Source organism: Seriola aureovittata, chromosome 5 (assembly GCF_021018895.1).
Source record: "Seriola aureovittata isolate HTS-2021-v1 ecotype China chromosome 5, ASM2101889v1, whole genome shotgun sequence".
In the NCBI taxonomy this organism is placed as follows: domain Eukaryota; kingdom Metazoa; phylum Chordata; class Actinopteri; order Carangiformes; family Carangidae; genus Seriola; species Seriola aureovittata.
The window spans coordinates 19,453,354-19,480,582 of record NC_079368.1 but is presented as its reverse complement, the minus strand read 5'-3'; the positions used below and the strand labels follow the sequence as shown (position 1 = coordinate 19,480,582).

The 27,229-nt window shown below is 39.7% G+C and overlaps 1 protein-coding gene across 1 annotated transcript in view; it reads right to left on the bottom strand.

Moving 5' to 3' along the window:
• The window catches only part of LOC130169248 (protein unc-13 homolog B-like), a 180,700-nt gene extending 153,683 nt beyond the window's left edge, over positions 1-27,017 (bottom strand). Inside the window, exons 1-2 of the mRNA XM_056375810.1 lie at positions 26,804-27,017; positions 9,704-9,733 (exon numbers count right to left, since the gene is read on the bottom strand). Coding sequence (XP_056231785.1) covers positions 9,704-9,733; positions 26,804-26,906 — 133 coding nt within the window. The 5' untranslated portion in view covers positions 26,907-27,017. The remainder of the gene's footprint in view (positions 1-9,703; positions 9,734-26,803) is intronic.
• Positions 27,018-27,229: the final 212 nt, after the last annotated feature.

Here is a 27,229-nt window from a genome sequence, read left to right as displayed (position 1 = left end):
CGAAGTGGCAGAGACACATGTGCGGATCCTGCTGTCGAAACTCACAGATATCAGCATAATCAGCATAAACCTAGGATGTTGAGCCACCAACCACCTAATCCCTGCTTGATTACCTGTCTCAAGTAGCCCACTCTTCACACAAACCGAGAGCCAAATGCGGACTAGACTGAAAGAGCATGTGCAGTGTTGGTGTGTGTGTGTGTTTGTGTGTCCCTGTACATCTCTGTGTTTTCAATCTTACAACCACTTTATTTTTGAAGAGGCCAGTGGAGCTGAGGGCAGCATCAGTGAATCTGGGGTGAAGATGAGGTGAGGGACGTGATCATTCAGCCGCATAAATGAATACATTTCAGCCGAGGTTTGCTACCGATACAAGTTGGTAAAAAACCTGAATTCATTAAGCTCTTAAGAGTGTTAATGAAGTCGTAGCGGTTCTCTTAACAAATCTGTCTCATCTTCATTTTTATCAACAAAATGCAGCTAAATAAAAAATGTCTAAGGCACATGGCTAAACTTGATTTTAGTTTATGAATGCTGATGATTGAGTTTAAGCTCTTGAATAAAAACTATTGGTAAATAAAATTGTTTAAAGGAGCTATTTGTACGTTTTGCTATTGCTACATGGCCAACATTAACATCCGTTTACTTACCAGTCTTACCAAAAGCTTCAGTGACAAGATGGGCTGACCAGAATTGAGCTAGCTGGTTAGCATGCTAACTTCAGAAGAAGTAAAGAATAGATCAAAATAGACGCAAAACAAGAGCGTTGTTTCTACTGCCGGAGAAAGCTCTTGGCGAGTAAAGGAATGACATTTGATGCTGAACTCGCAACGTTTCTTCTAGACTGGTAAGTAAACAGCTGTTAATGGTAATATTAGCTATGTAGCAATAGCAAAACTTACAAATAGCTCCTTTGAAGATAACCCAAAATATGGCCATTAGTTTTCTCCTTAAAAACGGCTTTCAGCTTAACGTAAAAGCACAGCTGTAGCTTAGTGCAGAGGTTTTCAAAGTTGCATATCATGTATTAAAAGCATGACAATTATAGTAACAGCTTTTTAAATAAGGTGCAGCCACTGAGGCTTTGACATAAAAAGATGAAAAGGTGAAAAAGAAGACATGATTTTTATTGAAGCATTAGTTGCTAAATCTTATTTAAAACCTCTTACTATAGTCATATGCTGTAGATCTTGTGAATGTGTTCTTTTAATGAGGATTCCTTTAACAACACTTTGAAGTCTTTCATTTATTTTTTTTTGAGAAGTGCTGATTCAATGTGAAGCCAGGATCAGACTGTATAATAGAAAAATGGCCCGGTCAAACAGACGTGATCCCTGAATTATCCTCCTGCCTGATCACAGTTGCACAACATGTGCTGTGAAAGCCTGTAAACTACCAATTCTGACATTGTGAGCACAATTATGTTGTCCTATAGTATGAGCCCCACATTAGAGTCAGTGAAAAACAAAGTCAGGGCTCCAGACTAACTTTTTACATTGGTTACACTGGTACACCTAATATTTTTATTTTGTTTCACCAGCACATCATTTAGGTGCACCCAAATTTTTATATTGTGATTTATATTTTATTATGTTATATTATCATATCATGATATTATGTTAAACTTGCACTGAAACACTTTGGGGAGGGTGTACTGCTCTGCCAGCCACACACCTGTCATGACACAGGACGGGTTTCTTGTGCATTTCTAGCAAAGACCTTGTGCACAGGTATGGGGCGATCCTTATCTCACATTAGATCTTGTGTTTTGGTAAACACATTGTTGCATACAGATGTAGTTCTTATGTGTATCCAATTTCCTTCTCAAAATCCCCCCAGAGATCTTTGTTGATTACATTGTCCCGCTTCAGCAAAGAGAGCAGGGCAACACTGAGCTAATAAAACACAGGGGAACAGAAACACTCCCAACCAGCAGAGCACAGGATGCACCCAGTGTTTCCTAATCCTTATTTATCCAGGGAAGGTTGACTAAGCACTTGTTGTTGTTGTGATTCAGCTGCTGCCGCTAGGGGTCGCCACAGCAGAACACCATCCAAACAGTTGCTTTGGTGTAGGGTTTACGCTGGAGTCCCTTCCTGAGGAGGGACCGGAGGATGAACCGCCTACCCAGGGATCAGCGGCCAATCTGGTCTACTTCCTGATGCCCCGCCCCCCACCCCTGTGGTGGACTAAGCATTTGACCTGCTTCATATTCACATTGACACATCTGGAGCTGTACAGTACAGTCCTCTGTTTTATCGTCTCCATCAAAATACTTTGTCCTTCTGATCAAAGACTCAAGTATCAACCTCCCAATCTGCCATTGCTTTCCAAAAATATGCTGCGTTACAAATGACCATTAGAAATGCCCCAAAGCTCATCAGGGGGTGGTTTGAAGTTTTCTAGCCAGATGCTAGGATTAAATGCAAATGTTGTAATCCTACATAATAATTCATACTATGCAATCTGCCCCAAGCGCACGCTGTGATTAAACACAGCGGAGGATTTCAACAGACAGAACACGTCACTCGGTTCAGTTTCTTAGCTGCTGCTTTTGTGGTTGTAAATACAAACAGTCAAGGACAGAGTTTATTTTGAGTTTACAGTTTAATTTTAACATAACCATAAAATATTTGACAGAGAGAGAGAGCTGAGTTTTGCATGACACCTTGCTGCAGGGAATTTATTGTTTGCAGTTGGCTACTGGGAAAATTGTCAGCCATACTGACTCTGCCACACAGCATCCAACTTTCTACAACCCTGGTTTTAAATTGTTTGGAAAGATGTTAGGCAGTTTTTTGGCAGTAGGCAAACAGGTTTGGGTGCATTACCTTCAGCCATGCGTTAGGACAGGAAACCCGAGTCAGACACTGCTGAATGTCTGGAAACACATACACTATTTATCTAAGGGTAAATCAAAGTTTATAGATCATACCCAGATCTTCTCTGAAATGTCAAGTGTAAATGTCTCCCCACCCCTCACAGCTCAGAACTAATGACAAAGGCAAGAGACAAACAGGTGAAAGGGTTAATCCAGAATAATCCATCATTCACTTAAGGGGGTTGCCAGGTCTGTGATTAAGGGGACGAGGGGACTGGCAGGATGCAGACAGCCCAATTTACTGCCTGCGCCAACAGTGGTAAGGAAAATTAGGGAAACGCAACAACTGCACAGGCCATAAAAGACAACAAAAACAAATAACACAAAAATAAACTAAAACAAGGGAGAAAAAATATAAAAATTTGAGCCGTCGTCTAAATTTGTTATCTGTTCTTTGACACCACCAAGGTTGTCATCAAAGATACTTGAATGACACTCAGCAGAACTCCATATATACTTAGCTACACGCACATATCCACACACTCTTTTCACACACACACACACACACACACACACACACACACACACACACACACACACACACACACACACACACACACACACACACACACACACACACACACACACACACACACACACACACACACACACACACACACAAAAAAAAACACCTCCAGTAAGCAGCAACTAGCTGTGGTGGAGAGGACATATCCCAGCATGCAGCAAGACCCGCTTGGGGAGCAGTCCGCGTCATTTATAATTAAGTGGCGATGACTTATGAAAATAAATAAGTTATATTCAGTTACACATGGACGTGCGCAGCGTGGCCAGGCAAGATGACATTTACTAGGCTGTCTACAGTAATGAATACTCTATTATGGGTGTCGAGGGAGGCGGTGGGGGAGTCTGGAGAGCGAGGGAGAGGAGGGTGAGCGGAGGAAAGCTTTTGGTGGATGAAGGGAGCTGAAGATCCTTTTTGTCTCACAAGTGCAAACTCAAAGGATGTTCTTTTTTTTATGTAATATTTCAATAAATATGTTTATTGAAATACATGTAATGTGAAAGGAGTCCCCCATAGTAACGAACCCATCAAGCTTCTTAGCCTCTTTGAGCTTGCTGTTTTCATTTTACATCCCATTTAAAGAATAAGGTTTCAAGCAGCAGTCCAGGGTGCCAGATATTTGGTAGAGACCAAAACAAAGTTAAAACAGCAGGATCTACATTCATCATACGGACACAAACAAAAGCCCTAAATAAGTACTGATGTTTCACTGTGTCCACTTCTTAAGTAGGCAATTTGTTTGTCGACTTGTTTAGGGGTTGATCTGCCCTCAAGTGGCAAACAGATTCAACTTTTTGGCTACTTTATACACAAGTACCTACTGTATACTAGAAGTTAGGGGGTGAGTGGCTCCACCACAGCAAATCCACTAACAGAAAAACTAAAGACGAGGAGGAAAATGTAGCACGCCCACACTGCTTGATTGACAGATTTATTTTTGAAAATGCAGTGCAGAAACTAACCGCGGAGAACATTTGGTACCTAAGATGGCGACAAATTGCACAAACAATGAGAATAAAACTATTTTAAGCATTAAATTATTAGGCAAAAACTAAATCTTGATCAAAGAATAGATGGTAATTTCCCCAAATTATCAATCTGCACCTTCACATCATTGTGTGGTTCATTTATAGTTAAAAACATTAATTTAGTTGATTAAATCAGGACATTGTAACACAACTCTCTTGTACCTCACCTAGAAATCTTGCTGTTTCCTTATAACTTCAGACAACTAAGCAGAAAAAATTATCATGTTCCCAAACAAGTCATCACAGGGGAAAATACTGCAATTTCTTAGGCAGAATACCGTCAAAGTGTCTTGCACAATGGCTACCATGTTTATGAGTAAACTAAGTTGAGTCTGGAGGAATTGTTGCAGTCAGACAGCCCAACAGTCCAGGCTTTATCGAGACAGGCTGCTTCATTACACAAACACCATTGCCTCATTATTGTCAGGGATTCCTCTGCATTCATTAGGCTGCAGTGGACCATCACAGCAAGATAACCGCCACTGTTGACGAGCAGTGTGTCAAAACCTATCCCTTTTCAAACACACCTGAGGACAGGGCAGTGGTTGAAGGTTAATGATTTATTATAACAAGAACAGCCCAAATGTTTCACTTTGTGCACCCGTACCGAAAAGGGAAAACCAAAATGAGTATGAGAATGAGCCAAAACAAAAACACATTCAGACCAATCTCTCTCAGCACAACCAGTTATCTACTGCTAAAAACTCCACTGAAGCAATTTCATCTCAACTGCCTTGCATACGGGCTGTTTGCATTTCTAATTCACATTTCAGTGTTTCCCATACATATACAAAGAACTGTGCAGAGCGCATTGATTCACTCAGACTCACTAATTGTATGGGAAACACTGCATTTCCTGCCAAGATTGTTTTTTTAGTTTCCGTTGAATTAAAAGCCCACTTCTCAAACCGTTAATCCAGAGATTTGCAAGTACAGTAAGTGGTGTCATGACCCAAAAGCCCAAAAGCAGGTTTAGCCAAACACTACAAACCGCTGATTTTACTGATTTGCATCCTTTAAACCAGACAAAAAGGACGTTTTATAATTAAATGAGCCCTAGCATTAATGTGGAATGATCACCTTCCACAGTGGCCTCCTACTCTTTAACTGCGAGTGAATTACAGTAACCTACTTATTCTGGCACAGATCTCTTCTCACACAGTCGGCCACGCTCTAGAATCACCACTCTCCAGGTTGGACCATAAAATCTCAACTATACTGTATATCTGCACAGATGGATACCAACACACATGAGAAAATACGTTTTGTTTTGTTTTCTAGTAATATACATTTACTGACTGCTTAAATAAGACTGGCCACCTATAGCAAGCAAGTCATCTGTGCAATGAATATTTTAGGACAATTGTTCACAGGACTTGAGCTGCTTGTGGCACAAAAAAAAAAAAAAAATTAAGAATCAACAAAGTCGTTAGTTTACATCCTCTGGGGATCATGAATGTCTGTACCAATCCATAGACTGGTTTCTAGCTTTGAACCAGACCACCAAACATCACAGTGTCGCAGTGATTTCATGGATTAAAACAGGATAATGTGCCTTAAATCATCCAAAATAATAAAGTGACACATATACGAGAAACATCTCTCAGGGGTCGTCCACCACTGGGGCTTGAGGAGGGCTGTGAGACAGCAGCCCACTCCCCCAGGCAAAGAATATATTGCTTCTTACTATTAAGATAAATCAGATCATGTTTCTCAAAACTGGGGCATTAGAGTGGGACAAACTCTACTGGTTGTTTCTGACCTGAGACTAATAACCATGTCACATGACAGAACGCCATCCTGGGTATACTCTCCATCACCTACATGGCGTGAGGAAAAGTAGGTGTGTTGTTTTAGGTCAGATTTTAGGAGGAAAAAAGAAAATTTCCAGACAGAGACTTCGATTCCTTCCTTTGTTTATGCGTCAAGTGATTTTCCAAAAAGAGGGGGAGCAGCGTAATTCAGAGCTAAAGTAAAGACACTCAACTGGGTTATCGATTTCAGGTGATTCTAACTCTGCAAAGTTGTTTATCATACAATACAATAGTGAAAGATGTCACATTTCTTCTCTGGCTGAGAAGAAAAGTAGACACCATAATGGAGGATTTAAAAGATAAGGCCTTAAATGTTTTTTGCTAAATGTGTCTATTTGTTGAGCAGTGTCACATGAACTCTAGTATCCTCATTTTGACTCTTATTCCGGTTTTGATCCTATTTGTGCTTTGATGTTAATCACACTCTGCTCGGTTTGGCTTCTCAATAGTTTCAGCAGTTCAGTTAAAGACATTAACGTCAAAGAACTGATGCCCTCAGGCCCGTTGGAGTGTATACGCTTCCAAATTACACGTTGTCATTTGAGTGCCATTACTCCGCGATGGTTGAGCTAGAGACGTGCCGGGTTTTTTTCTCCTTAAACTAAAGAATCTGCGCTTTCTAACAAGTCCTGTTTCTCTGTGTGAGTCACTGACTTCGATCAATACACTAATATTAAAAGTTAGATAAGAAGTTCAAAAACATTTGCAGAAATTTTACCGTTTGTCTGGCGCATTGCTGCTTTCTGTCTGTGTGTTTATTGATCGATTCTCATCCGCATTCTTTGCCAGTGATGTCGAGAGTCACGTCACTCATTTCGGCATCCAGTGGGTGCTGTCACAGCCAATCAGAGTGTCAGATTCAGAGGCTTGAATGGGAGCAATACTGTATTATTCTGAGCTCAGAGTGCGGAGAGGTTACTCTGAGTTAATTGAGGTGACAGAAAACAGACAGAAGGATGAGACCAGTCAGATATTTAGTGCAGCAGAGGCTTTGGAGCTGATTTTTCAAGGAGCAGACAAAAAAATACCCAAAAATACTGCTCCAAAGAATGTGTGTGATCAGATCATCATCATTGTATTTTTTTGTTTTACTGACTATTACATAACTTTGGTTGTGGACACACTTACGCACATTGCAGACAGTGGTCAGGAACACGGATAAACCTGCAACAGTATTGATTGAAGGACTCCAAGTAACATAATCTTGTTTATCAAAACTTGGATTAGGGTTTATGCCATTGCAGTTTCCTTTTACATTCAACTGCACAATTTGTTTATTACAAATTAGTTTAACTTCATAACAGTCAAAGGGAGAATTGCTAGTAGCAGTAATTCAAGAGAACTACAGAGTAAATGAATTAAAGGGCAATGTCACGGTACTTATGGCTGTACGGTAGCAACATCATCACTCATGTCCCATTTTATGAAACCTGGGAGGGCCAATCAAATGTCCTTCCGCTCTGAAAATCTGCTGTGCGATCAGAGGCCAGAGGCAGCCAATGACAAATCATCTCCTGTATCTGGAGTCTGTTTCTGTCTCCTGAAGACATGGAGAAATTTGTCTCCATCTTCTCCTTTATGCTGGGATGACACGTTGTCATTTCAGGCTAGCAGGTGGCCCTTTGTCTATGATGATCTATTGATTTTCCTCTCTCCTCCACTGGCTTGATTTCTCATTCTCCCACGTGTCGCAGTTGTTCACCTGTCTTTGCTGCCTGGAGAGAGGATGGGAGGATGAACAGCTGCAGCCAGCAAAGAAGTAAAACAAAAAAAAAAGTAAAGATGCAAATAAAGAAAAGTGGATGGCAAGATGGAGTCCCGCTTTTGACTGGCTGCTGAATTGTTGATGTTCGTTTTTCAGTTGTTGTCCTTTGTGACGCATGTACTGAGGATATCCAAGTACATGATCAAAGAGATTCAAACATGGGCTTCACAAGAAACTACGTTCAGGTAACGCATACAAGAACTAAAGTCTGGGCAGTGCAGCTGCACTCAGCTGAACCGTTGTGGGACATCAATATGTTGTTCAAAGGAAGCTCAACAAAATCTTATGCAACAAGTCCTCACACCTAGATGACAAAACATGTAAACATAATGCTTTGAGTTTAAATAATCAATGCTACCAACAACTGTTGATGGGACATGGGATACGACCTGCAGTTGCAAGTGTTTAAGTCAGACAGTTTGTACGCCCAGTCATCCACTCACAGCTCCATCCTAAGAGGTTTTACAGCACTAACATCAAAATACTACTTCCACTTTTGCCTCTGAGAAACAACAATCATCATTTGCAAATCCAAGGAGCTCGACAGAAAACATTTGCCAAACAATTGATGTTGTTTTTCCCACGGGAAGACGTCATATTTCCCTGCAGTAGAGCTGGCCTTTTGAGAACTGACCAAACTGTGTCTGAGAATCAAATATTAAAAACTAGACTGAGGGTTGTCACCCAGTGCTTAGTCAGAATCACAGCCTTGTTTATTTCATCCAACAATGCCTAATTTAATTTTGATAAAATAAACACTGATGTATTCGAAATGACGAGCTTGAGGCATTTGGAACTTTGGTCCAGACTGAAATATCTCCACAATCATTTAATGGACTGCTATGGAATTTTATACAGACATAAATGGTTCCCAGAGAATGAATCCTGAAGATTTTGATGAGCCCCTGACTTTTCCCATAGCCATACCACGACTTCAACATTTGTGGCCTTAAGTGAAATGTCTCTACAACTTTTAGACGGATTGGCATGAACTTTGGCTCAGACATTCATGTTCCCCTCAGGTTGAATTGTAATAACTGGTGATCTCATAACTTTTCTTCAGTGCCACCATGTGGCCAAACTTTGACATTGTCCAATAACTTGGTTTATGACTAAATACCTGAAAAACTACTGAAGTTTCCCATCAGGCTCAGCTGTAGTTTGCATTTAGTGCTAATTAGCAAATGTAAGCAAACTAAGATAATGAGCATTAGAGAAATTGTACCTGTCCTTAGGATCTGTGTTGGCTCTCCTGTGTAAGTATTGTTTAGGTATTGGTACTGAACCTCGGGCATTGAGGGGGAAGTCACAGTTTTTAAAACAGTTCTGAGTGTCCTATGACCGGATTTTTGATTTTGCCATCTCTAAAAAAAGAACCCATCTTCGGTGGATGCTAAAAACTCACAACAGTATCAATCCAGAATGATGAATCTATTAAGTCATCCACTTTCTAACTGGAAAGTAAACAACCTTTATATCTATTTCAACATCCACTTCCTCCTTAGACTAAATTTAAAACCACAGCCATGTACAGCATAGCTCAGATGGAGACTGGTGATGTTACAATAAAAATCAATCAGATGGTTGTCTACAATACAGCTATCCCTCAAAAAGCGAAGCAAACCATCCTCATTATTATGATTACAGTCTCCATGTTCAAATAATAGTGGCATGATGTGTCTAAGCTCTTACCTGGAGGCCCGTGCAGTTTTGCTTTCTTTACTGGAAGACAAAAGGAGAAGACACAGATTAGTCACAACGTAAGAAATAATGACACATCTGTACTACATATACATATATATAGTATCTGCATTTTATTTCTCTTGCATGTCATTTCATAATTTTGCTGTTGTTGTACCATTCCTCTTCTTTATGAAATTATAATATCATTTGTGTCATCTTTATTTCTTCGGGGTGAGATGGTTTTATGAACCCTCCAATATATGTTTTCCTCTAACCTGAACACATCCTTCTTTTTCTCGGCTGTTTTTCTTGCAGCAGTGTTTATCTTCCCTGCTTGCACACTGCACTAAACTGAGATTAGACACAGGGGGGAACACACACAATTGAAAATGTTTATGAGAAATGTATGGGGCATCATTTTAAGGTTGTGGTAAAATGAAATAAAAACAGACGAACAATTCACACCCACAACATCAAAACAGCTTGATATCTCTGCCATCCTGTATTTGTTGTGTTCAAAGACGACAAACCTGGATAGATGGAGGATAATGATGTATGTCATTAATGTCAACACTCGAGACTTTCTACAATCTGATAATTGTGCCCATTGTTAAAGTACTGAAAAAACATGCCAAAAATATGAAATGCATAAATAACTAGAAGAGTATTCAGGGAGTGTAGACCTCCACTAAGGCCAATGTCAAACAACAAACACCAGACTTCAGAGAAAAATATTCACATTCATAGTAAATGATCCCCAAAGTTTAACGGCTTCAGGATTCAGTTAGGAATAGAGCTCTTAGTTTTCCATGTTCAACTGTCAATAATAAACTAGACACTGAGGCTTTTACATTTAATGTGAATTATTATTTTCTCATTATTAAAACATACAACTATGTATCTGTATTGTTAATGTAGTAAAACTAAAATTGGTTGGAAATTGGTTATGAAAAGACAATGGACACAGTCTACTGCTAAATACATAAACATTAACTTAACTCGCTCAAACACTGGAACCATTAATGGCTATGACACTTTAGCAATGGGAAACTGTTAATGGTTTACGCTGTGGGTGGACAGATGCATTTGTTATCATATGGCAGAAAGTGAACCAGAATTATTTCAGTAACAGACACGACCACTTTATTACTGGGTTTATGATTAAATCAAACCACTTAACCGCTTGCAACACACACTAAGGACGTGCAAATATAAGACATGACTCAGAGAGAGAATAAAGTAGAACAGATAGTGTCATAGTATTGAATGTTACAGGTAGACTGACATACTGTGTAACCAATCAGAGAGCTAGATTAAGTTGTCAAGTTGTGACGAGCTATATGCAAATGAGCAGGTTTGGTTGAGTGAAATTCTTCAGAGCAAATGTCACAATGTCGTGTGAAGTTATTGTGGAGCTAATAAACCAAACGGTTTGAGTACAAATGAATTGTGTTGGCCAGCAGTTTATCTGACAGACAGTAGCAGCTAAAGACAGAAAATTGTCTCAGCAGTTGGTGGAGACCAAACCAGAGATAAAAGACAGGTAAATTTTAAACTTACATTCATCAGGGGGACAGAAACACAAAGAATTACTTCTTTGCTATCATATTAGCAACTGAACCTGAGTATTTCAGCACTGAGTTTGCTTCTTTCTTCCCTCAAGGTATCACTGCCAGACGCAGGTGTAACTAATAAAATTGATCACTGCTGGAACAAGCTGTCATGTATTTAGTTCCATCTGTAACAATTCAAAATGTCTGCACATCTGAGTGACATGGAAGTGAGAGAAATTAGAGCTGCAATGATTAGTTAATTAATGAACTTGTCATCATTTTTAAATCAACAGAAAATTCATCTGCCATTATTTTGATAATCAGTTGATCAGTCAAGTCAAGTAATGATCTGGGGCTCTTGGAAATTGTGCTGGAAATTTTTCACTTTTCAAACAAATGATTGGTAATCGGCAGATTAATCTATAACAAAAAAATTACCATTAGTTATTCCACTCTAAGTTTATATTATTATTTGTTTACATATTGTAGGTTAATGGTAGGTTGGGTTACATAACGTATTTCTGTCTGGCTTGACCAAAGACAGGTTGGGAACCACTGATATAATACAGTATATATGTTTAAAGTTACCATTGCATTTGAAAAGATAATGTGGACAAAAATAATCACAATAATATCGTATGTATTATGAAAAAATTAAGTGTTTAAGAAATACCAAAAACAACAGCAGTGAGACCTTCAGCACCAAATGTCCTGAAATGCCAGAGTGTGTTAAAATGCCAATGCGTGCTGGGCTTCAGGCTAAAAAGTCAATGATATTGATCCACAATGCAATTAATTCCCCCGGAAATGTTCTATAATCATTGTACAATGCAGCAGTATAAAAGGTTTATTTCCTTCAAAAGGTAATTAAGTTGTTTAATTCTGGTTTAAATGCATATTCTCACCCAGGGAGCTCAATACGTCCATTCAATCACAGCTCAAAAGTGTGAGATGTGATAAGAGACTCGGACACAGAGAAGAATACGCAGAGAGAGAGAGAGATCGTTAATAGGTCATTTGTCTTAGGCTGTCAGCACAGCTTGCCTTGTGTGTCACTCGTGCCAACTTGGTGGAGGCTCACAGGAAGCCTGGTGGCCTCGTTGGTCCAGGGCCAACTGGGCTCTCACAATACCTGAATGGCCTGACGCTGTGAAAGAGACTCAGAGTAATACTACAGAGAGAAGAGAAGAGAAGGCTGGTGCTCAAATGTTGTTTTTTCCAACCTTTTAGCTGCACTCTCTGCTGTCTAAAACATCTACACTGTTGTCATCACCACCTTGTCTGAACTAGCCACTTACAACTTGTGTTGCCCATTGACTTGACTCCCTCAGTGGTCTAGGCCTCATTGGAAATGGTGTTTATTAAAAACTGCTGAAAACATGTTAAACAAACAACAATATTTCCTTTTTTTATTCACAATCCTTATCGAGACGTATGGAGTGAGCCATACAGCACACTGGTCATAGTCCTAGACTGGATTTTTAGTAATTTATGTTACTACAAATGTCAATGGGAATTTGAGTGATGTTTTCTCATAACAGAACCTGGAAGTTTTTGCTCTTAGTTGCTTGCTCACTCAAAACACATGACATACTGTATGCTACAGCTTCTATCTTTGCAGAAAGCTTCTGTACTCTTTTCTGAGCTTTTAAACCTCTAGGACAGCAACATGGTGAGGTTGAGTGGAATTTAATTTGTGGTGCTCAAACCATTGGAAAAAAAAAACCCAGTAACTTCTCTTTTCAGAAACACTGCACCAGTTATTCTGGACAATCCACAGACACTATTAGTGTCTCTTTAAAAGGTAAACAAAGACATTTAGATGCCGCTGAATAACCATGATATTGTTTCTGGAAGTAGACTTTTCAAATGTAATTACTTTGAGCACCAAAAATTAAACTGAAAAACCTTGGGGTATTCTTGCAGTTCAGAACTGAACTGCAAGAATATTGTATTTAATGAAGTGACAATCATGGATGTAGTCTTTAGGGTCCGGCACATTTATTTTTGCTGATTTACTTTAGAGTATTGCAGTGTTTGCCCAAAGCTTCCTTGCAGTGCACAGGGAGAAAGTGTAAAAAATAAAAATAAAAAAGGTGTGAGAGAGTGTCTCCACTTAGCAGAGACAAGCTAAGTGAATACACATGCTGCATTAATGACTGATGGTTCCCCAGGGAGAAGTTATGTGAGGACACTGACCTGTTTGAGGCTTCTCACTGTTTGCTAGTTGTTACATTTCCAGACGAAATGACAGTTTGGTTTACATTTGTTGGTATTTGCTGTGTGTTTCAAGGATCCCTGGGTGGCAATTAATTGTTTTTGCTTAAGTAGAGAATAAGGTCAGAATTTCAGCAGCACCACTGAAGCGGGTGGGGATGTGCTGTCTAGTTTTTATTTATGTTGAGATGTTTTACAAGCCTCTTGGGACGTTTTTTTTCTTTTTAAATCACAGCAGCATAAAGTTGATATTTGACGACATCCTTTACAATCTATCAGTTTGTAAATGAGAAAATAAAAGAGCCAATCCTGCTCGTGTCAACACCTTCCATCCAAAAGTGATTTTATTCTCTGCAAATAAAGAAAAGAATGGATCTGACAGTCAACAATTTTAAGTCACATCAATCATAATTTTGAAGCACTGCAGGAGCAAAGTGCTGCTCTCAGCTGTTACTTAATGTTTCAACTGCAAACCACAGCAGACATTGGAAATGTCTTGGCGGATGCCTCCTCTTCTGTTTACCAGAATGATCATCACTTTTCAGGATCACAGCTACATTAAAATACACCTTATGTGTTTTCTAATAATAGATTTACTGCTTCATGCATGTGACTTGAAAATGATGTCACAGCAAAAACAAGAAAACTCAAACGTTTGAGTCTCAGTAAAATACACAGTGCTAATATACTGCTTACCAAACCACACAATTAATTTTGGTGGCCCACGGAAAGAATCAAAAAAATACTTAATTTGTCCATTTATTATTCCTTTCTTTCAGAAATCCTCAGGGAAAAGTTTGAAATGAGGATTAAACTAAAGTCTGTGAGAATGGTGCTTTTATGTACCCTCATATAGCTTGGAAAAAATTATTTCCTAATCATCATAATATATATATATATATATATATAAAACTTCTAAACCCACACAGCTAAACACCTGAAGTATTGATGGTTTATTGATGGTATGTCTCCACACTGAGAACTGAGATCTGTGGAGGGAGCCCTGCTGGTCACCCCAAGGTCAAGGTTTGTGACTGTAAATGACCAAAGCATTAATTATAGCTTTTACTATCAACTAATGTTTTTATTAATTTAATATTTTTCTTAAGTTTTAATATTAAATTATTCAGAACATGTAACTTGTCAGTTTACATGTAATGAAATGTGCTTCATTAATAAAAATGCCTTCCCTCTGCTAATGAATACGGAGGAGTATTTCACTGATTTAGTGTTGCACTCGTCTAACACTGAACTCACAGCTGACAGTTCAGAAAAAAGGATCAAACTTCATGCAGCTGAACATCATCTTGTTATTCCACACATTCTTCTTACTTTGTCAAAACCTGTCATCTACGTTACCCATAATTCAATTCAATCACCAACAGATGTGTAAGATCTGTGTTTAGAGATCTCCTATAACATAATTGTACAATTAATTTCACTTCACTTTCATTTATTGTTAGCAGGGGAATTGTGCATTGACTAACTAAGAAAAACATTAACAAAAAATATACGAGCCAGGTCACATGTCAACACACACCCCATTAAATCAAGCATCAAATAGAATGCCAGTGGCTCTTACAGTAGAGGCACGTCACAGTTGTTGTTAGCTGGAGAAAATAATACAGAGGTCAGTGTCTCATCCCTCTGGACCACAGGGAGGGTGAGTCTGATCAGAGGTAGTAAAGCGGGGCAGATATCAGACACGTGTCCACCAGAGAGATTGTATGAGAGGATGCGTGCTGCTGGTGGCCGAGCGTTTGGCTGGTGGGATAATCCCTCCGAGCTAATGCCTTAAGCAGGGCTGAAACCTACCAGACCCTAGTGCATTGTGCTGTGGACAAATAACAAAGAGAAATGGATGTGCGGGAAAGTGAAGGTTTTTCTCCTTTTGACAAGCAAAAGTTAAAAGCGGCTGAATTCTTTCTTTACGGAGCATTTAAAGCTTTCTGAAGTGCTTAATAAAGTGAGGATCGTGAGGAAAGCCATGGTGGATATTTGGGGAAAACAGCAGACTTATGCTCATATGATGAGTCATGGATTAGATTAAACCTGCTGGTGAAGAGCCGCACTGTTTGAGAAATATTATGTCACACTCGTTTTAGCACACATCCGGCTTCAGAAATCAGATGAAAACACACTCACATGAACACCAACAGTCACTCTCACACACGTACGTTTTCCCAAGAAGCAAAGAGGGAAGACTTTTCTCTTCTGTTTTATTACAATATTCATCATCATTTCTTTCAGTTCTGATAATACTGCACTCACCACAGTACTGTATAGTAGTGTAAAGTAGTCGTAGTACTTGTTATAATTGCCATAATTTTATATCTATGTATGTGTACGGATTTATCAGCTCAATGGCTTTATAGAAATGTTAATGAGGAGAGTTATGAGTGGGTTGCTTTACCTTTTGTTCAGTTAAAAACATATTGCACTCTATAAGCTAGCTAGTTAGCCTCTGTGCTAAAAAATTAACATGCTGTTCTTTTGCAGTGTGCTATGTGTGTGTGTAACAAGCCAACCGTATGACTGACCATCACATATTCTGTTCCTGTCCAGACAATAAGACACAAAGATAAGCGAGGCTTCCGCTCTCCCTTCTCCACATGACGCAGAGTTGAATTGCTTGGACCCACCGGTTACAGTGAAGTACAGCTGAGTGTGGATACACTGAAGCCCCTTCTCCAGCGGTCAAAAACCCCACTTAGACCTGCTAACATCTGGCTTTTGTCAGCAATGGAAAAGGTTGGCAGTGATGTAAGCACAACACCTGGGTGAACATCTTTTCCGTCTTTCAGAGCACGCAAACACTGTAAACAGACCTATCGCCTGCCCAGCACGGCGCTGTCAAACGTGGCTATAGTCCGCTCGGGCAAGTTTTATACGTTTTCAAATAATTAAATATTATTGATAGTATGAAAAACTACAACAATAAACTCAAGTGGTAAAAGTTATTAAACGTGTTCAAGAGACAATCAACAATTATGATCTAGTTTAAGCAAATTGTGGATTAAACTAGACAAGAAAACTCAACATCAAACAACACTAGATTAGAAATAGTGAATTAGTTAGACTACTAATGGTATTTGCCTTTGATATAAAGTGAATATATAAATATATACGAATGGGATGTTGGGTTGCAAATGACAGGACTAGGTTTTGGTGTTATACTTCTGTTCGGCAGCGGTCTTCTCACCATATACAACTCACTCAATCTTTAGATTACATCGATAGTGAATACAAATGTTAGCCACCCATGTTAAGATCCTACACGAAGCTAACAGCCATCAGTATAGACTGTAATTTCAGCCTGACTTTGAAGCAATAATGACAGTTGACAATATTACAAAGCCAAAATGATTATATGTCATTCCCACTGTACACCAATGACATTCTTGTCTTCATTAGATTGAAGCTCTGACTTTGTTCACTTAATGGCTTTGATCTCTTTGAAGTGACATGTGAAAGTGCAGCTTTGAAGCTCAGGGGTGGAAATAACCTCTCAGAGGTGAATTAAAGACATTTTTGAGCCTCTGAAGCCTCTGGTCCACGCTAAGAGACGACACACTGGCTTGTTCGGCAGGAGTCTTACCTCACTTAAACCAGGCCACATACAGTGAGAGTCCTGGCAGGGGTCTCAGACTTTTATATTGCCTATGTCTCTATTTCAGTGACTCAGTCGGCTTCCTGCCCTGAATGGTTTAGATTAATGATTGGATCTTAGGTATAGTTTAAAACAGGAGCAAGACAAAGGCAGAGCCACTTTTGTTTTCCTCTTGCACCTTAGTCGTTCATTGAGACGCTTTGCAAGGGCGTGGAATGAGTGCACAGGTCGACATATCTGTGCCTGTGTGTGTCAGCTAATCCCAGATTGTGTCTTTAATGCAGGGGTGTCTGACAAAATCAGGACAAAGTTCTCTATCTTCATGCTATGGATTGAGTGAGATATGCACCAGAGTCCTGTCTTTTTTTTTTTTAGACTGCGTTAATTTACATCAAAACTCTGCCGAATTAACCGTTATCGGCTCCTGCGTGCTGCCTCTTAATGTTTCTGTATGTATGCGAGTAATAGGGAGTTGGGTGTTAGTAAAGTAAAATATTACTTATCAAGCACCACATTAATTCTGTGTTCTCTGCTCATTCATTTCTCTCAAGTCCTCTTACAACCCCAAAAAAAATATATAAATAAGTACTCAACAACAGCGGCAGACCTGACACCCTCAGCAGGCAGACAGCCGTAGAGCAGTGTCATTACAAGGGGCCAGACGGTGGATCTATTTTTAGCTCTAGTCCTTCGACTCGCTGTGGGTTTGAGTGTGTGGAGGTTGGCAACCTGGTGGCCATGTCATTAACACCCTCTTGCTTCCATTAAATGACAGCCCCTGCAGACCCCACCAAGCCAACCTAATAAATACAGCGATTATGGATCTATGTGTCTACCCCTGCATTTGTAGCACACTGACTCAGGTGTGTTTGAGCATTTTACACATGCTTCTGTGCCACTGTTCACTCTGAATTTATGCAAACAGTCGAGTTCCCACTTGTAGAAACATTCAATTCACAAAAAACACAACATCATAATAACACTAATGCCAGTAGCATGCTAAAAGATACAGAAGAAGAAGAGGCTAATCGCACACTTTGTAAATTGAACTGATTAAGAGACGGTGAACAATCAATTATCAATTATCACTGATTTTAGCTCATCACAGATACAGTATATCAGCATCAGTTTAATATGTCAACTGACACCACACCATACCAACAATATGACAATACAGAAAGGACAAAGAAATGTTTTGAGGTAATTCAGAAAAAGTGTTTCTGTTCGGCTGTGGCTCGGGAGATAGAGCGGATTGTCCACTAATTGAAAGGTCAGCGATTTGATTCTCACCTCTTCCAGTGCACATGTTGAAGTGTCCTTGGGCAAGATACTGAACCCCAAGTTGCCCCTGATACATCATCTGTGTCTGAGTGTGTGTTTGTGGTATAAAAAGCAATATATGTAGAAACAAAAGCACTGTGTATGGGTGACTGTGGCTTGTAATGTATATATATATATTAATATTAGGCTATATGTTTAGCCCCTTAAAAGACATCCACATTTTGGTACACAAGCCCGAAAATCCAATTAAAGTCAGGCATTATTGAACAATGTTTTCACCATAAATGCAACAAAATCTACATATTTTTGTCAAATAAATGTTTGCCACAGAGATTAGATACACCATCATTTCATCAGTGTTAGTTAAAAGATGAGGCACTTCTTTTTGTTCTCAGCATTTCTCACTCTGTTTATAACAAATTTAAATTCAGTGACTGCTATTTGCACTGTCAAAGGTTTGCCTCCTGCTACATGTTAATTCTATAGAGTATATTATCAGTCCATTCCAGACAGTTACACATTTTCTATTCTTCGGGCTCTGAGCTTCAGCACATTCAGTTTAAAATAAAATAATGAATACTACATTAAAGTGCCAAGTCTCAGCTTTAATTTGAGTGGGGTTACGTCAATTTGGAAAGAACTGTGTGGGAGATACAGCCTTTTTAACACATACTGCCGAAATTGCAAGGTTTTAAAGTAATTGAATGCCTGGCTGCCAAACGTTTCTTGGGCAACTGTGTGCATCAGTTCATGCAGAAAAGAGCTCACATGTGGCTCAGAGTTGACGGAGAGTTGCCATTTAGACTGAGGTGGAGTTGTCTGTCAACATGAGGAGTAAACAGCTGACTGTGCAGGAGCAGAAGATAATAATGAGGCCCAAAGACAAAGCAATCATCGATCATAGAGATATCAAAGGTAGTTGGTTTTGCAAAAAATGGTGTGGACAGGAAATCGTTTGCCCTTTGTGACTGCACAGCAAATCAAGAACGTTCTCAAGGACGTTGGTGGACATGTTTCCAGAGGATTCACCACAGGAAGTAAAAACAGACTGTATATAAAGATGGATGTAGCCTTCGTGACGTCACGCATAGGTTTCTGAAGCTCAGAGTGGGCTGCTCTACCGTTGCCATCTTGGCAGTGCCTGACTCCACCTAGTAGTTGTCAAACGTGCTGGAGGTTCTGCTATGACTGAGGCATGTAAGGCTGCCAGTGGAAGCTCTACAGGAGCAGAGCTCTCTGTGCTCAGATTCAGCCAAATGCATCAGAACTCATACATTTCATCATTCAGCAGGACAACGATCGTAAACATACGACCAAAAGTGACCAAAGAGAGAAGTTGAAGAGGTGGAATATCCTCAACTGGCTGAGTAATTCACCTGATCTCAATCCGACTGAACTGCACTCCACTTTGTGAAGAGCAGACTGAAGGCAGAGAGACAAAAAGGATGAGCTGCAGGCGGCTGTAGTCAAGGTCTGGGAGAGCAGCTATGGGTTGACTTCAGGGCACTATGTGTTAAAAAAAAAAAACTTTATCTCACACACAGTTCATTCTATATTGATATTGATTGAGACTTTAATTTAGTATCCATTCTTTTTTATTTCAAACTGAATGTGCTGAAGCTCAGAGCCTTATGAACAAGAAATGTGTAACTGTCCAAACACTTCTGATCTGGACTGAGCAGCTTTTGTCATATACATGAGTTTAAATCATTTAAGGCCTCTATTAGGATTTAAATAGGTTTAGCCTAAATCTTCACTCAGTTCAAGGTTACTTGTTTTTGCCTGAAAGAACTTCAAATCAGAGCCATATCTAATCAGGACTAATATCAGCTAATATCACAGCTTGTGTAGTTATTGGATTTGTGGTCTGCGGTGGACATACACGCCATTTATTCTTTCCATTTATTCATTTCTTGAAGCATTCATTTAATTGCCATTACTTGGTTAAGTTACATAATATGAGTTTGCTTGCTTTTCTGAATAATCTTCTCCATCTCAGTCTGTGTGTGTGTGTGTGTGTGTGTGTGTGTGTGTGTGTGTGTGTGTGTGTTTACTATACAGTAGCATGTACACCTCACAGCACCCTGCATAATCACAAATTAACAGAGATTTCTCTCCCTGCTGTGTCCCTGCTTCACCGCGATAATGAGCTAATTAGAAACACCTCAAGAAGTCCAGGAGTGATCAACTAGGAGGGGGTCCAGGGAGGAGGCTTCAGAGATGATGACATTAACACACACACACACACCCACCCACACACACACACACACACACACGCGTATCTTTCCGTAAGTCTTTAACTCAACCTGCTTCAGTCTTCATTTCTGCTCACACTTGGTTCAGTGTAACGGAAATTACCCTACAAATTACCACAACACATATGGTGTAACAGGGAATAGTGTCACGCGACACAGCACTGACAAAACTTCTATCTCTGGTTTACCACAGCTAGAGATGAAGCAGTTAATCAACAGATCTAACGGTCGATCGGCGGATTAATTAGCAACAATTATAATATAATTATTATTAATAAATATATTTATTACATCACAGTATAATTTTAACCAAAGGATGTCAAAGATTCACTGGCTCCAGTGTGTCAGTTGTAAACATCTGAACTGCTGGTTACAGGCTGTAAATAACGGTGTGGTGTTGCTGTTTTGTTTGGTCTGACCAGGAGTCCAGTCTTACTCTTTTTTGCTTGAAAGAATGACTTAAACGATAAACCAATTATCAAAATGGTTGGCGATAAATTTTCTTTCAATCACTGTAACTCTGGTATGATATTACACCGATACTGGTCTAATCCTCATCCAAGATCAATATATATTATGTTGTATGTCTGTTTGACTTTTATTTATTTTATCAGTTTATTTGAAAACTACTTATCTATCAAGAGAAAAAAAAATGTTAATAAATGTTAATGTTCCTTTTTTCTTTCCCTGGACAGATGCTGATGCATAAACCTTTTGCTTATGAATATGTACGGAAGTGCAGTCAGAAGAAGTTGTGATATTTCCCTGGATAAGTGAAATGTTTGACCAGCTGGTGGCCTTAGAGGGAAAGTCACAAGATCAACAAAATCAATAAGGTTCACCCTCTGGGGACAATGAATGACTGTACAACGTTTCATGGCAATCCACTCAATATTTGTTGATATATTAGCACCAATGCTGGACCAACCGAGTAGCTCAACAATCAACTGACTGACACTGCCATTCCTGGAGCCACACCCCTGGCATGGCTAAACCCAGGAAATGTTTTCCTCTATGATACGCTCTTTATTAATCATCAGAATACAGAATTGATTTCCTTGAGCATATGTAACTAAGTCTGAGTTGAGACAAGTGGCCAGCAGCAAAGATTAAGTGTAAAGAGAGGCTGTCAGAGGCAGGAAAGACTAATACTAGGAAGTAGCAATATCATGTAAGGGAGGGAATGAGAAGAAGGAAGTGAAGTCCTTGTCCCATGTGAGTCACAGTGCATCACACACACACACACAGGCATAAACACACATGCACAGTAGAGAAAAAGCAGCAGATGGCCAGGGGATTATTCCCTCTCTATCCCCACCCCCCCACCCCCTCTTCCCAGACAGGCCACTGAAGCTTTACTTGTGTCCCTGTCATTCCAACACAGTGAGCCAGTGTATTGACTGACCTGGTCTGTCCTCACCTACTGTCCTTACCTATGGCATCTGGTGGCCTAAAAAAATGCTTTCAGATATTACCACACCATGCCTTTCTCTTGTGTGTGTGAATCCCTCTCTGCTCTCTCCACAGTCCACCTGCATGTATTCATCTCTCATTATTGCAGTGTAATTTCTTCTAATGCAGTTTCTTCACAGTGGCCCGACTCGACACTCCGCAAATGATGCAATATCATAACCGTATGCATTTATTCCACTGCTAATTGCCATCCAGAAATAGCTGAGTGTGGGTACCGACTGAGCTGTCAGAGACTGTCCTCCCATCCTCGCCTTTTCATCTGCAGCCACTCACTCTCTGCAGAGGACTGCCAGCCACCATGCAGGCTCTGAGGGCCCTCGACACAACAAGGAACAAGGAAGGAGGAAAAATGGCTTTTTGAAAAGTATATCACGCCTCTCAGGAAACAAGGATGCCACTCTTCTTGTTCGTCTGCATTTCCCGTCAATGACATGGAAAGTCTGGGTTCTTTTAATCAGGGAGAGAGCATCTGCCATGTCCAGGGAAAAGTCTTTAACTCTGGCTTAGGTCAGATATTTTTGTCAGTGGTCAGGGGGATGAGTCAATACAGAATTATCTCTCAGAATTTTCAGTAAACTTCATATCAAGTTAATTTAAAAAAAAAAAAGTTCATTATGTTAACACTGAAGTGCCAAAGCATAAAGAGCAAAAAAAGTCTAAACGTAACCAAACTTTAACCAATGTGTTGTCACACTATGAAACAGATTTACTTTTCAACACTGATTCAAACGGACTGAACAGTTTTGGAAGTCACTGAAACACCACGTCGCCCTGCCGACATGGAAAGACATGGAAGGCCAATACCAGGAAGTTGTGGACGATAGGCGCATCAGATCAGAAAAAAGGCCATAATGTGTAGTTTTTAGGACAACTACAGATGCTGTATTTTGTCACTTCATTTGAAGAACTTGTCGAGAACAACACATCAAAGTTATCACTTTATCAACCTAATGTAGTATTGCAATAACCATGAACGAATTGTCTGAATCTTGTATAATTTCAACATCCAGAAACTTAATTTCTTGGCCACTTGGGGGGCAATGGAAACAAGTTGTGAAAACAATAATGATACATCATCATCTCTTGTTTGCGGGAAGTTGCCTACGTAAACATCTACCAGTTATGGAGCAACTTTAACATTCATTTGTTCGGCTGAATATAAGTCCAGTTTTCTCCCTCTTTCACCCAATACTCCGCCAACCTGATCAACCACACAGGTCATTATTTCCAACCCTCTGAGTGTCTCCTGAAATAGCGTCCCTACAGCAGCAGGCATACCGGACCTTGGTTGTCATGGTTACAATAATAAACACACATACCAAGAGCGGCGTACCTACCTGCATCGCTATGGTTACTACAGTGACGGTAATGGCTGGGTTATGTTTAGGAAAAGATCATGATTTGGGTTAAAATAGGTATTTCCTCAACATTAGGCGATCTTTGTTGTCGTGGTTACAATAAGAACAACGTGGTTAAGTTTATCAAACCGTCACAGATAAAAGAAACAACATATAATGTAACTTTCACATGTGAATCGAACACCGCTCCCCTGTGTCATATTCCTGTGTATTGTTGATCCATCAATCAACCACAGAATACTCCTGACCTCACCGCACAAACTTAACTATAGGGTCATAATAACCTGCTGCACAAACGACCTACAGGCTCCTGTTTTTACAGGAGGACAGTCTCCTTTTAGCCCGGTTTTTGGTCTCTACCAACTCCAGAGGGAAATATCAGGCTCTCTGGCAGATAAATGCTCCGCAGTGTCCACCACGCTAACTGCACCTGTCTGCTGTTTGACGCTGAGCACATTGACTTTTTAGAGCTTTTTCTAAATGTGATCATAAATAATAACGTCCTCAAAAGTCTGAAAAAACATCCGTCTCATAAAAGATTCTTCCAAAGTTAACACTGAGATGGTTTAAAAGATTTCTTTTAAAAGCAACCATGAGGCACCAGCAGAAATTCCCATAGTATATTCTTATCACGATAAATGTTACAAAATGTATTGCCATAAATTTGAGGTGGCATCATCCAGCTCAAGCTCTACGTCTAAATCAAATGAATGCAGCACGACTCTGCTCTGAAACACTCAGGTGTGTGCAGAAGATTCATAGACGGTTTTACTGTTACAGGTGAACATGAGCCACAGTCTCTTTCAATCTCTGTCCAAGCTATGAAACAAAATGATGGTCTTTTTTTTTTTTTTTTAATAATTCCACTTGGCTGAGCCCACTGCGACCCAGCTGTGCTTCACCCACCACATCCATCCACTCTTCCAGCTTCACCCCCTCAATCTCTCCTCATTCTGTAATAGAGGAGTTCGGGTGGTGGCGGCCTTCCAGCCTCAGGCAGCGCTCGCACCCCGAGATGAGAAGTGGTCAGAAACGATCAGTGAGAAACAATACGCCAGGGGCTGAGAGTTAGAGATAGGCAGACAATAGTTTGATGGTGTGAAAATCAATCAGCATGTCTGTGAAAGAAGAGCAATTTGTCGCCTGGAAAGGAGCCAAAATGTTAATGTTAAGTGTTGGCAGAGTTTTTACTTTAACTAAACTATGTGTCTGACTTCACATGCTCTTCTTCAGAAAACAACCTGTCACTTACACACCTGCAAAGTAAAACCACAACTTCCTGCTGCTGGCCACTGATCTGCTTCATTTGAACAGCCGCAGGTCAAGTGGCTTGCTCAAGGGCACGTCAGGAGGAGCGAGCTCATCTACTTTCACTTACAACCCAGCATCTCTCTTCTAACAGCAAAGACAAGTGTATTGATATAAGACAATATTCAATACACTCAATGAAAGAGTCAAGCACCATAGTTTGTCCCTGAACTGATCTAGAAGAACATCATGAGACACCTGAGCTTTCCACTGACACCGATAATATTTATAACGATTAATATCTTCTTACGAAGTAAATCAGGTTGTTAATACCTTTTTCTTCTGACTTTGATAATCAGCATTTCATTAAAAACCTCTCCGTGAGGCTTCAGATGTTCCTGTGAGCTTCTAGTTTACAGGGGCCACTGCTGAACACTGTGTATAAAAGGTCCAACGTACCAACTAAAAAAGTTAGTAAAACTTATTGCTATTGCTTCAGCATATCACAGCCTTGGGACAAAGCTTTAAATAGCCACAAATTGACAGTTATAAGTTCTAATGTGATTTTGTTGCTTCAGATAAAAAGTCTCCAGGTGAGCTCCTTGTGGAATCATCCATTTTTAGGAATTTGAAAGGATAGGTTCACAATCTTTCTGTCCTAGACCAAGAGTCAAGCGCTCATATGAACAATCAGACAGTTGCTGTTTACTTGCTGTAATCATTCCTGTCAGAGGCCCCTTCCCAACCTGCTTCCCCATAATAACTTCAAATAAACTTTGGAATATATTCTTGTACAGAATGCGGATTGTTTGCTCCCCATCGCCTGCACTGAACTCATATATTTTGATGGCTTGTATGAACAGGATGATCACACCCGAAACATGTTTTGACATATATGCAGTTTGGACATGTGAGTTTTGTTTTAAAACGTCACTCACATTGAAACACACTTGTTTTTTGAGACAAGACACTTATATACCTATAATTCGCAAAACAGTTACTGAACAATTAAATAAAATATGTTTCTTTTGTAGAACAAATCCCTTTTCTCTAACAGACTACATCACAGTTCAGCTCTGATTCAAGCTTATACATTCATCCATGTGTTCCTGCTCCAGCCCTGCCATACATAAGATATATGTTGCCATATATGTATTAACACATATATACATCTTCTGGATATATGAATATATAAGTTACAACATATATGAAATACCCATAATGAAAAAAGTACATATTAAAAATGTATTTTTATAAGGTATAACATGTTGAGACCATATATGTTAACAATATATATTTAATATAAGTTTATTAAAACAACATAAAAAGAACAATTGTATGTGTTTATATATGTTTTTCTTATTAATTCCACGTTCATTTTAAACGTTTGTGGTTTTGGAACCCACTGTGTGTAATATCAACATATATTGACAGGCTTTGGGATGGATATATATTTACATATGTCTATATTAAAAGCATACATACATATAGACATACAGTATACGTCAATATATGAAATTAATGGGTTTCATAAATAATTTTGCTGTATATGTACATATATTTCATATATGGAAATTCAATATATGCAGCCTTACATGTATTACATTTGTGTATGGGACCCTTCTAAGTGCAATCAAATACACTCCATCATGAAGGGGAACACACAGGTAAAAGTCTTGGTTTCAGTCTGGGTATACCTGGATAACTTAACTTAATAAAGTTTCTTCATTTTATGAACCCGCACTAATTAACAGGATCCGTATTCTCCTCACGTTAGTGTTGGTATGAAGCAGGTAAGTCTTCGTCGACATACATTCATTTTACATAATATCTCCCTGTAGATTTTCTGTCCAGCCTGCTTAAAGTTTTATCTTCCTTTTTTTTTTTTTATCTCCTTGATGGGCCGCCACTCAAATATTCCAATAGGAAGTCGGTGTGATATTCGTACCAATATCTAAAAGCTATTCAGGATTAACTTCGCTTTTTGCAGCAATTCATTCGCGTCCAGCAGATGAGACCGCACTTTTCGCCACCACTCATTCTGTTTCACTGTTAATTTGTTTGTTTGGCTTTTTTTAAACAGGACAACCTGCAGCTCTGAAGTGAGACCTTACCTCTGACACACAGCAGGGACATCGCAGCGGGATTTTGAGCAACAGTTCCTCCAAAAGCCGATGAGCCTTCAGTGAGTTTGCAGCCCAGTTGCCTGTTGCACATCAGTCATTTGGACTTCTCCTACACGTCGTTCACTTTCCGCTTCATCACACCGTTTCTTAGAAACAAATGTACAGATGTGAGCCAGGTGGGCAATCCGGGGGGTCCTGAGGGTTTAAGGGATGGCCGTCACTGGCAGAGACCGACCAACTACCGGCTGAGAACCGGTAGAGCGGGGCGGCTCTTATGCTGCATTCGAGGACGGAGTTGAGCGTAGGAATTTGGAAAAGATCAGCGCACGCATACAGAGCAGCAAACACAACATGACGTGTTGTATGCTCTGGTGAACTGTAACCCCAGTCTCTTGTGTTAGCATACTTTCAGGT